This window comes from Nematostella vectensis, chromosome 2 (genome assembly GCF_932526225.1).
Source record: "Nematostella vectensis chromosome 2, jaNemVect1.1, whole genome shotgun sequence".
Lineage (NCBI taxonomy): Eukaryota > Metazoa > Cnidaria > Anthozoa > Actiniaria > Edwardsiidae > Nematostella > Nematostella vectensis.
The window spans coordinates 10,273,145-10,289,955 of record NC_064035.1 but is presented as its reverse complement, the minus strand read 5'-3'; the positions used below and the strand labels follow the sequence as shown (position 1 = coordinate 10,289,955).

Sequence of the window (16,811 nt, the reverse complement as noted above, 5' to 3'; positions counted from 1 at the left end):
GCATGGATTCATATAGTACCTGCACTGCCATGAAGGTAAATACTGGATTCGAGTAGAGGCTTTAGCAGCCTGGTTATGTTCAAACGCCATTCTTTCATTCACCGCCCCTAATTATATATAAAAAAAAAACTAAACATTATCTAATATATATTGTAGTGGCTAACTTTTAATGTTCTTATATGCGGGTATGCCTTGTATTATTCCACCTAACATAGAAAGATCAAACTGGGAATAATGTTTTCTTCAGGTTCTTGCGAAACATTTGCAAACAAAGGCCATTCACAGTTGGAAGCTTATGAAAATTATAATTTCTTTTCGAGTCTCAATCTCTCTGGATGCATTTTCTACATTTACGCAAACGCCACCTATTATCACCTATACTCCATTTCTATCAGATCATAGATTTATGGATTTAAAATTAACCAAATCAATGATTTAGGTGATGAAAAGGAATTCTCTTGAGCAGGGTTGCAACAGATCTAGTGAACATAAATCTTTTCACTCAGAACACTCAAAACGTTCTATCTTTTTTGTGCTAGCGTATTAAGCATGTCGTGGATACGCTGGGCTAATTTGCCTTTATCGCATTTCTTGAGTACGAGCTGCAAGCCCTCCTCGTCTTTCAGGTTGAACGCTGCATCAGCGGCCTCTTCAAGCTTCCTGCAACAACAACAAATCATCTTCAGCACTTTCTGATGAAAAGAGTCATTTCCTGGGTAGAATGAAGCTGAAGCTTTGGCGGTGACCCAGGACTTTCTTACCCAATCTTTAGGTAATATTTGGCCTTGTTCTCTGGTTGAACCTTCGCTATGTATTTTTCAGCCTCTATCCGATGGTTTTGCTGTAGACAGAAATCTACGAAAGGCTGAAAAAATAATAGAAAAATATAAGTGTACAAAATATTAACAAAGACGGTCGCCGCGTTTGCGAACCCCAGACAAACAATACAATTCTCGAATCTTATTAATATGGTCGAGCGAAACTTCAGCCCACCGTCAATAAGTGGTTTCTCATTTTGCCAGACGCTGTTAATGAAGCTTTCGAAAGAGCTTTTTTCGGTTCTGACGGATTTTTCGCCTACGCAAAAAAAGGTGTCAATAAGATGTGTATTTACCGTAAAGTTTCAAACTAATTCACTGGAAGCCCTTTGAAATCATATGACTAGAGGATAAAATAATACACGATAATGATTATTTTCTTTTTAAATGATTCAGTTTTTAATATTCAATATAAACCAATAAAAAAGTCGGGCTTAGGGCATTTTAGACTCAAAACTCATTAATTTGTCGGTGGGAAAATTGAACACATGATGACCGCGTCAGCTTGATACTGTGTCCGCTATAAAAGGGATACCTCATATCCAATTGGGGACTTTCGAGACTTGGAAAACTTCTCAAGCTCGGTCCAGTTCCTACTGCCTGCAAGGGCCTTGGCCTTGACCCAATGGTAATGAACATCCGGGACTTTGAAATCCTTCCTGAGCTTCTCTGCATCCTTCAGATGCCCCAGTTCGATGCACTGAGGGACAGTCAGATATTACTCGGATGTGAGCGACTGTCATACAATTAGCGAAACCTTTGTAAACATTAACGTCGCATTTTGTACATATCGTTGCTTTTGTCATAGCGTTACCATCTTTTGAATGGTATTTTACTATTGTAGTCCATTCCACTTTCATTACCACAAAGGTTGCATATGTTTGTTAACTATGCATAGTATCGCTAGCATCGCTACCTTTTCTATAGTGTCGCTCAGCGACGTGTTTTTGAATTCTTGATGTTGCTCTTTCTCAAGCCGCGACTGATCATCAAGAAGTTTCATTTGCTCCTCTGTTATCTAAAGAAAGTAACGATGTTTATTAGTATCGGAAATGAACAAAGTAAAAATTTGTAAGCCCAAATATATACAGGGGAAAAGGGAGAAGGTTTATCTTTTTACATGGAGGGCAGGAAACTTTCTCTGTTATCTGTGAGCACTGAAGTCTGATTATACCTTTGTATAAATAACATTTCCGGCTTTTGTGTAGTTCATCTTGGCGTCAGACAAGCAATCCATTTTCGACTCTACGTTCTGACAATCGAAATACAATAAGGTGAATAAATTAATAAAAGATAAATTTCTCGATAACCACCGGAAGAGCCCCTTTGATGTAACACCTTGGTACCCCAACATACATGGTATAACTAGAAAGACTGCAGACAAGCTGTAGAAAAACTAGATGGTCTGCGTAGGCGTGGTGTAGACAAGGTATAAATCAGCAGAAGGTTAAAAAGGTATGTTAAACGCCTCTTTGAAACAGAGTAGCTGCGCTAAACTACTCTGTTTCACAGAGGTGTTAACATACCTTTTCAACCTTGTGTTGATTTACACCTTAACCTAACATACAAGTTTCAAAAAAAGCACTTGGTCAAAACATCCCGAATTCACGCGATAAGCATTCATTGTCGACCACCTTTGATTATGTTGTTATTTATGAGCGGGGCACGAATTTGGCAAGGATCTCTATTGTGTACAGCCTTTTTAGCAATAAATATATATACAGACTTTTGAAAAGCCGATAGAGAAAATAATAAACTGTATAAGCAATCTATTTAAATCATATACAAAACATTTCTTTGATTTAACGTCTCCTAATTTAGCAAGCTACGTTTCCCTCTCGTTTCTATTGATTTACATTTTGAATTACCAATTCTTTGTTGATGCTTTTCCGTACGGACATGTTGGCTAAGTCCATGAATTGGCTCTGCATCAAGTATATACTCTCTAAGTCGTTGGGATTATTTTCCTTGCAGAACTGCAAAAAAAAAAAAAAGAACATCAAAAACTGAAAATTAGGGAAAATGTGAACTAAAAAACGTATGACACATATATACTAGAGGTAAAACTGTCCGCTCATTCAAAGACATTCGTTACTTGTTAAGTCTATCTGGAAGAACTGTTTATGAGAAAGAAATCGACATTTCTGATGTAATCAAATAGTATGAATAGTGGATAAATAACCTGCTACACCTCACCTTCATGTAGAGGTTCAGTGCGACAGGGCACTTGCTTAGTTCCAATAAAAATTCACCAAGTTTCAAGTCCTTTTTAAGCTTCATGATCACCATATAAACTATAAGAGAAGAGTCACCATGTAAACTATGAGAGAAGAGTTACCATGTGAACTATGAGAGAAGAGTTACCATGTAAAATGAGAGAAGAGTTACCAAGTGAACTATGAGAGAGGAGTTACCATGTAAACTATGATAGAAGAATTATCATGTAAACTATGCGAGAAGAGTTAGCATGTAAACTATGAGAGAAGAGTAAGCATGAAGACTATGAGAGAAAAGCATGTAAACTATGAGAGAAGAGTTACCATGTTAACTATGATAGAAGACTTAGCATGTAAACTATGATAGAAGACTTAGCATGTAAACTATGAGAGAAGACTTAGCATGTAAACTATGAGAGAAGACTAAGCATGTAAACTATGAGAGAAGACTAAGCATGTAAACTATGAGAGAAGAGTTACCATGTAAACTACGAGAGAAGAGTTACCATGTAAACTATGAGAGAAGAGTAAGCATGTAGACTATGAGAGAAGAGTTACCATGTAAACTATGATAGAAGAGTTATCATGTAAACTACGAGAGAAGAGTAAGCATGTAGACTATGAGAGAAGAGTAAGCATGTAGACTATGAGAGAAGAGTTAGCATGTAAACTATGAGAGAAGACTTAGCATGTAAACTATGAGAGAAGACTAAGCATGTAAACCATGAGAGAAGAGTTACCATGTAAACTATGAGAGAAGAGTAAGCATGTAAACTATGAGAGAAGAGTTATCATGTAAACTATGATAGAAGAGTTAGCATGTAAACTATGAGAGAAGAGTTATCATGTAAACTATGATAGAAGAGTTAGCATGTAAACTATGAGAGAAGAGTTATCATGTAAACTATGATAGACGAGTTAGCATGTAGACTATGAGAGAAGAGTTACCATGTAGACTATGAGAGAAGAGTAAGCATGTAGACTATGAGAGAAGAGTTACCATGTAAACTATGATAGAAGAGTAAGCATGTAGACTATGAGAGAAGAGTTACCATGTAAACTATGATAGAAGAGTTATCATGTAAACTACGAGAGAAGAGTAAGCATGTAGACTATGAGAGAAGAGTAAGCATGTAAACTATGAGAGGAGAGTTAGCATGTAGACTATGAGAGAAGAGTAAGCATGTAAACTATGAGAGAAGAGTTATCATGTAAACTATGAAAGAAGACTTAGCATGTAAACTATGAGAGAAGACTAAGCATGTAGACTATGAGAGAAGAGTTATCATGTAAACCATGAGAGAAGAGTTACCATGTAAACTATGACAGAAGAGTTACCATGTAGACTATGAGAGAAGAGTAAGCATGTAGACTATGATAGAAGAGTTAGCATGTAAACTATGAGAGAAGAGTAAGCATGTAGACTATGAGAGAAGAGTTACCATGAAACTATGGGAGAAGAGTACAGTAAGTATGTAGACTATGAGAGAAGAGTTACCATGTAAACTATGAGAGAAGAGTTACCATGTAAACTATGAGAGAAGAGTGAGCATGTAGACTATGAGAGAAGAGTAAGCATGTAAACTATGAGAGGAGAGTTACCATGAAACTATGGGAGAAGAGTACAGTAAGTATGTAGACTATGAGAGAAGAGTTACCATGTAAACTATGAGAGAAGAGTTACCATGTAAACTATGAGAAGAGTTACCATGTAAACTATGAGAAGAGTTACCATGTAAACTATGAGAGAAGAATTAGCAACTAGCACTTTGATAGAAAAGTTAGCATGTAAACTATGAGAGAAGAGTCACCTTTTAAACTATGAGAGAAGAGTTTCCATGTAAACTATAAGAGTTACCATGGAGTTATCAGGAGTTAGACAACCATAACAGCAAGAAAACATTTCCAATCATTCAAGGAATTAAGAGCTTTTGGGCTGCCTAGAAATCAAATGTTTTTAGTGCGTTGTCTTTTTTTAAATGCTTATTTCCTATCACAGTATAAAGAGTTATTCTTATTAAAGCAAGCAGAAAAAAAATCATGTTTTATATTGACATCGTCGGGCCCTTGCCGAAGCCGTAGGTGTGACGAGATGCAGTGTCATGCGTGACGGCTTTGAACACTACCTGCCCGCACGAACAATGTAACACTATCCCAATGATCCGGTCATGAGGTCCAATTACTGTATATAGTCTAGCTTGATTGCAACACAATCATTCCGAATAAATCTAGCCTAAACTACAAGTCTCGTCTCATCGTTTGTGCTTAATCATAATAAGGTCCACAACCTTATTACATGGTGGCAAGAATCAACATATGTCATTCAAATTTATTGGTCATATGTCATTCAAATTTAGTCCTGTTGACTAAATTTATGATATACTAATCCACATCACATCGGGTATAGTGTGTACCTAAGTCAGTGTCGCCGCTTTGTACAGCCTTCTCGAGGGCAACCTTGTCCTTATTCATCTTCATCAATAGTGGGACTTGGTCGGCAGCCTTAGGCTCGTAATCCAAGAGCTGGTTAAACACAAAGCATTTAGTAATATACACCAAATTGTATCTTTAGACTCTCAAGGATCAGTGTATTGTAACCCCATGTCCCCCAAAGAATAAGCTTAGCCTAAAAAGAACATCAACTAATGTCAATACATTGCCCTTACCAATCTTATACAAGCACTACAGAGTGAAAGAGTCCATGTGAACTGCATGAGACAAGCTATAACTATACAATCTGAACCTTTGTAGCCAGCTCCGGTTTCCCTTTCTCAAGCGCTTTTGATGCGATTTCCGTGTAGGAGATACCAGTGGAGTTGCACAACTTGGCGTTAATGGCATGAGCTATCTCTTCATCAGAATCCTGTTGCTGAACCTATAAGCCACATAATACCAGAGTCATCAAGATGAATTGCGAGGAACCCATTAAGATATCCACTAGGGCTAACACAATTGTTGGTGGGTAGGGGTGTGGGGGAGGGTGGTACTGGCTAGGTTACTCCTTCTCCTGTTGAACCTACAAACCACAAATATGTAATGCAAGATTCGTCAAGGTTATCAGTGAAGAACCTGTTAAGACATCCACTAGGGCTAATGCACTGGAGGAGGGGTAATAGGTAAGTTCCATCTTGTTAGAATCCATCTTATTCCATCTTGTTAGAACTTACAAGACACATAATATCAGAACCATCAAGAGGAATGGTGGAGAACCTGTTAAGATATCCACCAGAGCTAATCTACTGGAGGGGGATAGGGGGTAATACGACATACATACAATACAAGAGTCATCAAGATAATTGGTGAAGAACATTTTAAGACATCAACTACTGTAGGGCTAACGCACTAGAGGAGGGGTAATGGGTAGGCTTTCCTTGTTAGAATCCCTCTACTGAACTTATACATAATAAAAGAATGCTATTATGTGAAGACATCAAGATGAATGGTCGAGATCCAGTAAAGATATCCACTAAAGCTAATGCACAGGGGGGGAGGGGGGTTGGTTAGAAACCTCTTACTGAGCCTACAAGCCACATAATAGCTGCATCATCAAGATGATTGGCGGATGACCCATTAAGATATCTTTTAAAGCTAAAGCACTGGAGGGGGGGATTGGTAGGTTCCTTATCGCGGTATAATACTCCTACTGAATGTACAAGCTCCACAAAACTAGTTATCAGGATGATTGGTTGGGATATTCATGCTAACGCACTAGAGAGGGTATTGGGTAGGTTCCTTATTATTAGAATATTCCTATCAAACCCAAGTCATCAAGATGATGCTCCACTTTATCTAACATCTACTGCTTTGCTTTTAGTATAGAATAATTATTCAAAGTAACATCCTCTAATTTTTTGACTGAACTACCTTAAAGCATGCCCAGTGACCAAGAATCCGGCTGGTACCCTCCGCCTTGGGGATTTTTAGGTAGTCACAGATTCTTATGGCAAGGCAGTAATGACGGCGTAGAACAAGTCTAGAAGAGAATTAGAACGAGTGGGTGTGAAAGTAAACAGTTGGAGATGAACAAGGTAAATGCTTACACAATTTCATTCCCCTCGATAAGTGAGGAAGGTCACCAAAATAATTGTGGCTCTATCGGTAAAGCTTAAAATGGCTTCATTAAAAAGTCCACCTGAGTAGTGTATTGAGTTTGATTATGCTATTGTGTTATCAATATATCATTGGCTTGGCATTGGTTCACGCATGGAAGATCATGTTTTTCCCGGATATAGACTCATGACAGTCTTTACTCTAGCTTCCGTCTGTCTCTCCATAACCCACAGAATACCGACGGCATATCCCCTCTAATAAAAAAACAAGTGGATCCAAACGGTTGAATCCAGATGATTGGATCTTGTTGAATTCTTTATCTGCCAGATTGCCCAGACCATGTCAGTAGTTGCATCTGACACATTGTTTTCTGCAGTAAGACAGTTGAACACCTACTGTACCTGTCTATTAGCACTCGTAAGGTCAGGAGCTCCAGTCTGATGCATAGTCAAGGGACAAAAAATGTACTACTATCTGGTTATAGGATTGGGTTGGGTGGCCTTTAGTCACCTCAAACTGCTAGGAAAAGGGGGCTATAGTCAGAGTCTGAAAAATTTTGGTGAAGACAAAATAGTGTACATATGCTTGACATCATTTTCAAAGCACATGCTAAAAGTTTTTTATGCAACCAAAAAAAGGGGTAACACTGAATAGCTAAAACCACCCCCATCAACACCAATGAAACAGGATTGAACACAAGAAGCCCCCCCCCCTGTCTGAACAATAGTTGGAGGCATTAGCAAAGGATACTGTGCATATGTCAGGGGGATGCCGACATTGAAATCTCGCACAGCGTTCAGCACACGCAGTGTCTGGCAGGTCTGAACGAACACTCTTGGCTGTTTATGATCGAGGAAGCTATTTCCCAGAGATGCTGCCTGCAAGATCGTCAAGAAACATTTGTGCTTGAAGTATGCTTTTCAGGCTGTGGCATTTTACAAATGTTCCCTGATAAAACAACTCCACTGATTCAATTAACATCTACATATCATAGGGTTCTCTGGTTTTCTTCTCTAAAAAAAAATATATATATTGATCTAAGTTCCGTTTCCTTAGTCAGACATGATTTGAAATATCGCTGCCTTATTCACTTCAGCATATAATTGTTCCCATATTTTTCTGAATGCTCAATATTGTTGTAAGGATCAACAAAATTCTGAATGAATAACAAGTATTTCGCTAGGGAATTTTCTAGAACAGATCCATCATTGCATAGATTTGGTGGTTTTACCTCTGACCTACCCTGAGCAAATTACGCTGGATTGCAGGCTCATATTCAGCAGCGGCAGCCTGGATACACTGTTCAACAGCATCCGGCAGGCGATCCTTGATCATGCGTACATATTCATCAGCACGTGCACTCTTCCTCTGAACAAAGCAAACCCAGAACTGTTACTAGGAACACCCCAGGTGTATACTCAATGCTGGAGATAGTATAGTGGGGTGATACAGAGCTGACCATGCTTACAACTTTAAAATGATGAATCAAATTCAGCTTAGTTTATCTTTATAGCGACCCATCCAACCAGGTAACAATGCTCCAACACACATTGAATCAAGACAAGAGGGAATGTGTGGTGGAAATTACGTTTCTGATTAGCCCAATATATTAAAAGCCGAGCTTTGATTGGTAAAATGACCGTGTTAAGCATGGCCTGTTTTCTGTGTCATGGTTGTAAAAAAACCTACAAGCTGTTTTTTTTTCAACAATACCAAAACTAGAAAAATCTTTTCTTGCTAATGGAGGGTGCAAAAAACCCCTTTGTAAAGCCATCCTTAAAAAAATAACTAAATACGGAACTGACCTCGAATTCTTTAGCAGCATCAAATAGCATGGCACCTGGCTCCATTGAACCAATCTTGAACACATTCTCAACAGCAACTATACAAACATACAACTGTGCGTTATCATGAGCAGGTTGTTTAGAGGTTGCACAATCCTAGGTATATTTCCAGAGCCAGGTACAATTTTTACAAAAACGACTCACATAAACACTAAGAATTAGTCGCTAAGCATCATGAATAATGCGCTGTGACTAAAACAAACTCATCATCAAGTGGTAAAGGTGAAGCACGCAGCCAGGATTTTGGACTATACAGCTCCTGCTAGCCCCCCTTCCCCTCCCCCAGCATCAATTCTAAAAAATGAACATGATGTACCTGGGACTTTCTGCAGAAATTCGTGATTATCACCTCCAATGATACGCACTCCATCTGGCTCTTCCACCAAATAAACCTCACTGTCCATGTAGTATGTGCACAATTGGTTAAGAATACCATATTTATATATCATTCTTTAAGGTTGCCCACACTTCACTGTCACACTTCTTTTATGCAAATTTAGAATTTTTTGCTGCTGCTATGCGAGATGTTAATTCCTTTGAATCCTAAAAAAAACATGAGCCAGTGTATGCTGCAACAAATAAAGATGAAACAAACCACCAATAAACACACCATGCTCATGTTTTAAATAGTGCAAAGTGTTGCAAAGAGTTGGGAGAATTTGTAGAGAGTTGCAGTGGGTTGAAGAAAGCCTTGCAGATTATTTACTTAATTCCTTTGAATCCTAAAAAAAAAACATAAGCCAGTGTATGCTGCAACAAATAAAGATGAAACAAACCACCAATAAACACACCATGCTCATGTTTTAAATAGTGCAAAGTGTTGCAAAGAGTTGGGAGAATTTGTAGAGAGTTGCAGTGGGTTGAAGAAAGCCTTGCAGATTATTGACTTGTAGTATGTAGAAAGTTAGCACACTGCAGTGTGGATATTTTGGAATTACAGTTTTGAAACTAGAGCAACTAAAGAGTTTGAAATATATTTTTAGTAATAATAACAATATTAGAGTGTTGTTCAGTTGATAGAGGATATCTAGTGACATCTTTAGTTGGGCCAATAACATCTAAGTAGTCACTCCAGTAACAGATCACTGCACCAGTCCCACACCTGATAATCAGATGGAATAATCATATTGAATAATCACATGGAGTAATCAGATTTAGAGGTCTTAATATTTCAGTTATAAAAGGTCTTATCTGGACATATACAAGATTATATACAGTATACATATATTTAGAAAAGTATGTTTCTAAAGAATCTTCCTTACCACGAAAGTTGCTTTGGTCTTGAGGTACACTGAGCATTGAACTCACAGTAAACTTTCTGTTGATAAATAATTAATGTATTTATAAGTGGTGGTGGTGGTGAGAATAATTAGGTTGTTGATGATTATAATGTAAGTGGTTATGATGCTGTTGACAATGGTGGAGGTATTGAAGGTCATAAGGTTGATAATGTTTATGGATGCCATGGTATTGATATTGATTGATTGATATTGATGGTGGTGATGATAACATGATTATGATTGCAGTGTTTATGGTGATTATGCTGATGACAACCATTGTGGTGACGGTGGTGGATTCATTAATGATAATAATTATGGTGGTAGCAAAGATGGTTGTAGTAAAGGCAATAGTAGTGACATTGGTTGTGTTGAGACAAATATTTGTATAGTAATAATGCTGAATGGTTCTGCCTCTCATAATGATGACGACTGGTGGTGATAGTGGCAATGGTGGTGACGAAGGATGTTCATGCTGATAAGCCAATGCTGTTGATTGCTACAATTATAAGAAATTATGATGATGATGATGTTTGTGGTGGTGATGATGATGATGATGACGATTATAAGTGGTTTCTTTTTATTAATGATTGAATTTGTATTTTTATAGTGAAAAAAGTTGTTGTTGATAAAGATAGTGCCTTAGTGTTGCAGACCCATGTCATGGCATTACCTGCAGATCAGCAGACCCTATCCATAGAAGTCCTGAATCAGTGAAGAGTGCTAAATATGCACCATTAAATGACAGTGCCATCTCTGTTATTGAATTTACAGGTTCACTGAATGTAACAGACTGAAAAAATAAGGCATCATATGAATATCTAAAAGCTAAAATAAGACTCTAAGATTTTTAAAAACATATTTAGGAAGACTGTGTGGATGGGGATTATGTATAACTGACCATTTGCTGAACATCTAGTTTGTTGATCAGGAAGAGTTGGTTGTCAATTGCAACAAGAAGATCAGCCCGTCTGTCTTGGGGCAAAACCAACCAACTACTTGGAGGAGCATTCAGACCTAAACAAAATTGATGGGATTATTAAATATCAAGGGGCATTAAATACTGACAATGTCTCTAAGGACATAATAGTCATATCATCCAGAATTTTTCCATACAAAAGATATTTATAAAATGGTTCATGGTTAGGTAATGATTTTTAACGGTGTGGAGCAGGCTTGTGGGAAGTCAATAGCATGTGAAGAAGACATGTCCTTATGAGAAAGAGTCATCTGACCATATTTTATTTTATTTTATGCAAAGCAAGCACAAAATGTCACACATAACGATGGCTTAGCAAGAGGCAATGATTAAGTTTGATTTGATTTCTTGGGCAAGAAATCAAGCATTCTTGATTAAACATCACAGCATTATTGAGTGTTCTAAAGGTCTGTTTGACTCTGAGGGTTTGTTAACGCCGCGATGTTTGCCTGGGCTTTGTACCAGCTGCTTAAAAAATGCCCCAATGGCTGAGGGCAGTATATAGCCACTGACAACCATGTCCAACTCCTGGCCTTCACGTGGCAGAACTGTTTCAACCAACAGGAGAAGGGGCCCTGGCACCCCCAAACCAGTTTCTTTTTGGTGATCTCAACATCACTTCTATAGGCTCAGGGAGTTAGGCTCAAGCAATCTTTAGAACCCAGTTGTCCTAGATTCTGTAAAAGTCTAGGTTGGTGTTAGGAAGGGCATCCAACTGTAAAAACTTTGCCTCAATTGTCATGGTAGTTTGACACATATCAGCAATACTTGACTTCTAGTAAAAGGAGTGTCCTCAAGGGTAGTGTTGGTTGAAGTGATAGTGGATGAACAGCGCCTGGAAGTTTTTTACTCTTTCTGCTACCTTGGTGACACCATCTGTGCTGGGGGTGGCTGCGAGGCGACCATAATTAACAGAACAAGATCTGCCGGGGGAAAATTCAGGGAGCCCCTTCCAGTACTATCCAGCAGAAGCCTGTCACTTTACACAAAAGGGAAAGTTTATAGAAGCTGGGTCAGAAGTGCCATGCTCTCTCCGGTGAATGACAGCCCCTAGGAGTAGTGAATTAGCAAGGCTTTAGAGAAGTGAGCGTGCAATGTTAAGATGGATGTGTGCCCTGAAGCCTGATAATGATACAAGCTTAAGCAGTGTCCAGGAAAACTTGGGATCGAAAGTCTGGAGGTAGCTCTTTGCAAAGCCCATCTTAAGTGGTTTGGGCATGTGGAGAGGGCACAGGTACCAAGTCCAGGGTCCTCAATGAGAAGTTTTGAAGCTTAAGGATGAAAGAAAAGAGGAAGACCAAGAAAGACATGGTCGGATACCACACTCAACAATCTTAAACTATTGGGCCTGACGGCAGGCACGGCTTCAGACCATGTAGGTTGGGGGAAAGCGTAAAGAATCAGTGACTCCATGCAACATCATACCTGCCGATGGGTGGACTTTTGTTATGAATGGATAGTGAGTGAGTGTTATGTCATCGTATCAAGAGCAATTTTGGTCTTGAAAGCATTGTTCTGTAGCGTAGTACTTTGGTTGTAAGACATTGAATAAGGCACAATAAAAAAGAGCTTTGTCTTCACCTGGGGGATCAGCAAACTGCTTGCATCTGACGTTATCAATGTTGGTGGTAACAATAAAATGATAACTTCCTGTCAAGATGGCCAGGCCTGTCCCTGCACTACTTCGGAATACTCTGCACTCGATTACTTGAGACATCTGAGCTTCCTGCATAAAGAAAATTAAGTTTGAGATAAACCAAATATATAAATTAGAGTGAAATTACAGCCAAGGAAAACAGCATTACAGTATATAATATTATTTCAGGGGGGGGTGTGCAAGATCTTTTTCGTTCAGATAAGACTTGTGTAGAATGTTTTTTTGATGCTGGTATTCTACATATAATTTGTGTTTTTAATTATGTGTTCCATCGCCTGTTTGTTATCTTGCAAGAAAGAAACATTTTTGGTAGGAACAGCAACCCCAACTCTCATATAAAATAATATTTAAAACCATAGAGAATTGCCCTTACATGGCCCATGGTGAAAGTCCTAAAAAATGTGCCATGAATGTCATAAAGGCTGACACTTCCATCAACTGCTATACACATGAGCTCTTCACTTGCCGTCCATGCAATATGGATAAGTCTTCCACCATCAAACTGTCAATAGATACATCAAATAGGAATCATACAAAATATCATTTTGTCAAATGGCTGTGTGACTAAATGAAACATAATATAAGAATTTGTCTAACATGTCCAACCCCGAGTATATTGTTTTGTGAACTTTCATTCATTGCTAAGACTGTTTGTATTGGTGTCCATTATTAACAATTAGTGTGCTGACTATACAATACCACAAATACAATATGTGTGATAAGCTGTGATGCGGTTTGATATTTACTGAAATCTTTGACAGTTCCTTGCCAGCAGAAGAGAAGATATAGATTAAAGGCTTCACTTGAATCTGGGTAGTCTCACGTACAAGTGCTGAGAAGAAGAGATATAATTATGACTCTAATATTGAATGTATCAAATCTCCTCACCTCCGAAGGTGGCTTCCTGATAGGGGTGGGTCTATTGAAAAAGTTAATTCTATTCAGACATAATTGAATGCTATGCTTGCAGATGTTTGCAAGCAAAGATGGATTAATATGGATTTTTTCTTGTTTGGCTTTGACCAGATGAGAAAATTAAATCACCTACAACTTCCCAAATGAAACATTACTGAAACAAAATTGATAACAAAATAGTTAACACTGCTTTTCTGGGTCTGTTCAACCTGGAATTGATTAGTTTGAAAAGAAAAAAATTGTCAAGAGTCAAACCCTTCTTCAACAAAAAGCTAGATCCCCCTGGTCGATCTTTTTTCCATTAGTAGTACTACATTCCTGCCATTCCCCAGACTTAAAAAACTGGAAGATTTTTAGGGGGGAGGGAAGGGGATACAGGATGAGGTGGGTCGATTAGTAAATCAAGTTTTGCTTGAAGATGTTTGTGTTCTTTAATTTTGACACTCATATAGTTACACACTGAGCACTGTGCCTATAATAAGACAAAGGAGAGACTGTAAATCAACGCATGTTGGGTTCACGTCTCTGGTCATTTTTGCATGCTATGGTTGAGGTCTCAAGTTCACTGTCGCTGCAAAGATATCCATACTCTTATTGCTGCTCTTATGGCTAATAAAATAAAATATAATAAAATAGGACTGTTTTTGGAGAAATTAATTCAACTTTGTAACAAATATTCAGAATAATTATATTCAATCAAAATAACAACTGTACAATCTATGTTAATATCTATTTGATAAAATATGATAAATCAGTATCCTGTAGTAAAATGGCAAAAACTTCCATCGAAATTTTCGAGTTTTCCCCCCCCGAAAACTTTGGCAAACTTTTGGGAAGCTAATAAGGACATACTACTCTGTCATTTAAGGGCAAAATTACTTGTGTTGCAATTATGTTTTACAAACTTGTGCGCAAAAACAGCTCCAAAGTATGAGCCAATTTCTCAACAATTCACATAAGGATAGTTCAACTTGATTAGTCAATATCTGCAAGCATTTCGTTATTGCGGTAGTCCTGTGATCCACAGGACTACTGAAATGTCTGGAAAATGCTAATTGATTATATAGTTTAAAAAACCTGAAAACGTCATAACTTTGGAGCAATTGCAGAATACCCCCCACCCCAAGCATGTTTTGTAAAAAAAACTCGTCCCCACGTCCACGTGTCCCCATGCCTCCATGTCACCAGTACCTCCATTAACTCATTCTAACATCAACTCGTCAACTTGTCCTCTCATCAACTTGTCAACACGTCCCCACATCAACACGTCAATGCTTCCTCTCGTCAACTAGTCCTCTCGTCAACATGTCAATACGTCCTCTCGTCAACTCGTCCTCTTGTAAACATGTCAACGCGTCCTCTCGTCAACTTGTCAATGCGTCCCCTTGTCAACTTGTCAACACACCCTTTCGTCAACTTGTCAACTTGTCCTCTCGTCAACATGTCAACGCGTCCTCTCATCAACTCGTCCTTGCGTCAACTTACCAACACCTCCTCTCTTCAACTTGATTGTAGAATGGAGTTATGATTATAATTAAAAAGGGCTTAGTATCTTAAGGTATTGTAGAACAAAGTTATAAGTATAATCGAAAGAAACTTATAATTTTTTTAGGATTGTTGAACGGCGTTATAATTCAAAACAAAAAAGAACTTAGTATTTTAAGGGATTGTCGAACGAGTACAATTCAAAACAGTTTTTTTACATATGATATTCATACACCAACTAGTGGAATAGGTACCACATGTCGCAACGCAACTTCTGACCAAGATGCGTGGTGATTGGATCACAATTAAGCGTTGAAAGCATTTACAATCTTGTAATAATAAGAGTTTCTTACAATTGTTGTCGTCAAACTTAGAGGCAAACCTCCCCTACAAGAATTGTGATAACACCCAAAATTTAAGCTGAAATTTTTTGGGCAAATGGTAAATTAAGGATAGCCATTGATGCATTTGTCTAAAGGGATGTAAGGTGATGAGCCCTAGAACAGGGTATATATTTTATTTGGAGTGGATCTGTGACGTTATATATTAAACGAGGAGTTGACTCGGTGACACATTGATGCTCTGTTATATATCCGAGGAGCTGACATTGTGACGCGTTGACACTCTCCGCTGAATATTGGAAATGGCGTTTGACGCATTGACAGTAATGGGTAATCTTTTAGTGGGGGGGGGGGGGGTATTCTACAATCTAGCCATAACTTGAATACAAACTACAAGAATTGCAGAACATTGTGGCTAAAATCCTACTTCAAAAACAACTCGACTGATTAAAATTTGGTCGTAAATGGGAGATTTAAGGTAAAACCGGGAGACCAGGAGATTTGATTAAAAAAAAAAACGGGAGTCTCCCATCAGAACCTGGAGAGTTGGCAGGTATGGTACATTGTTGATAGGGGCAATTCTGCTTCACACCACCTCCTCCCCCCCCCCACTCCCACCAACTCCACACAACCACCATCCCATTCAGCTAAAGAACATTTCAAGGGAATTCTGCCAAACCAGAATTCATGGTAAACATGCTGTAAATTGTATGAGTTAAATCTTAAAATTAAGCTGTTCATGACACTACCAGCTTGCTACAGTACCTATAGGGCCTCCAAATGGCGAGGCAGCCTTCCCGAACTTTGACAAATCAACATCATTCAGATTCCATGTCATGGAGTAGAGTTCTTGCTTACTAGTAGATAAAATATGGTCAGGTTTTAGTTCAGTGGGGGACTGCTGTTAAGAGGGGAGTATCACGACGTTTTTGGTAAGCTAGATTTTTCATATGGAACCTTAAAGTAAACTATAATGAATTTGACGCATAAAGCCATTTAGAGAACAGGAAGTCGTCAGCTTCGACCAATCTCCATACTCTTACCGGTAAAACACATCTCCAAGTGGAGTCCAGTCTGCAGTTACGTGAGCCATAACACTACACACGAGTTTAATCAGTATTTTACTGGAGAAAACAGGAATATCGTCCACAATTCATCCTTCCAAATAATCTTTGCCCTTCCATTCTCTGCCAGGCGCCATGCTAGAGTCAGTGATCACCAGTCAGCGG

The 16,811-nt window shown here is 38.4% G+C and overlaps 1 protein-coding gene across 2 annotated transcripts; it reads right to left on the bottom strand.

Moving 5' to 3' along the window:
• Positions 1–146: 146 nt before the first annotated feature.
• Positions 147–16,811, bottom strand: LOC5521180 (vacuolar protein sorting-associated protein 16 homolog). Of its 2 annotated transcripts, none has more exons than XM_032366519.2 (24): positions 16,626–16,811; positions 16,348–16,439; positions 13,588–13,673; positions 13,215–13,343; positions 12,766–12,910; positions 11,107–11,222; positions 10,879–10,998; positions 10,191–10,246; positions 9,956–10,030; positions 9,245–9,339; positions 8,890–8,966; positions 8,327–8,452; positions 7,835–7,962; positions 7,486–7,521; positions 6,899–7,007; positions 5,778–5,909; positions 5,449–5,557; positions 3,015–3,112; positions 2,675–2,794; positions 1,993–2,070; positions 1,735–1,836; positions 1,354–1,518; positions 762–865; positions 147–660 (listed from the first exon to the last, which is right to left on the bottom strand). In XM_032366519.2, exons 1-24 carry the CDS (start codon positions 16,673–16,675, stop codon positions 522–524), a joined length of 2,487 nt encoding a protein of 828 aa, XP_032222410.2. In that variant the 5' UTR covers positions 16,676–16,811; the 3' UTR covers positions 147–521. The 2 variants fall into 2 exon arrangements, with proteins under 2 accessions (XP_032222410.2, XP_032222411.2); XM_032366520.2 differs by having other exon boundaries at positions 2,687–2,794.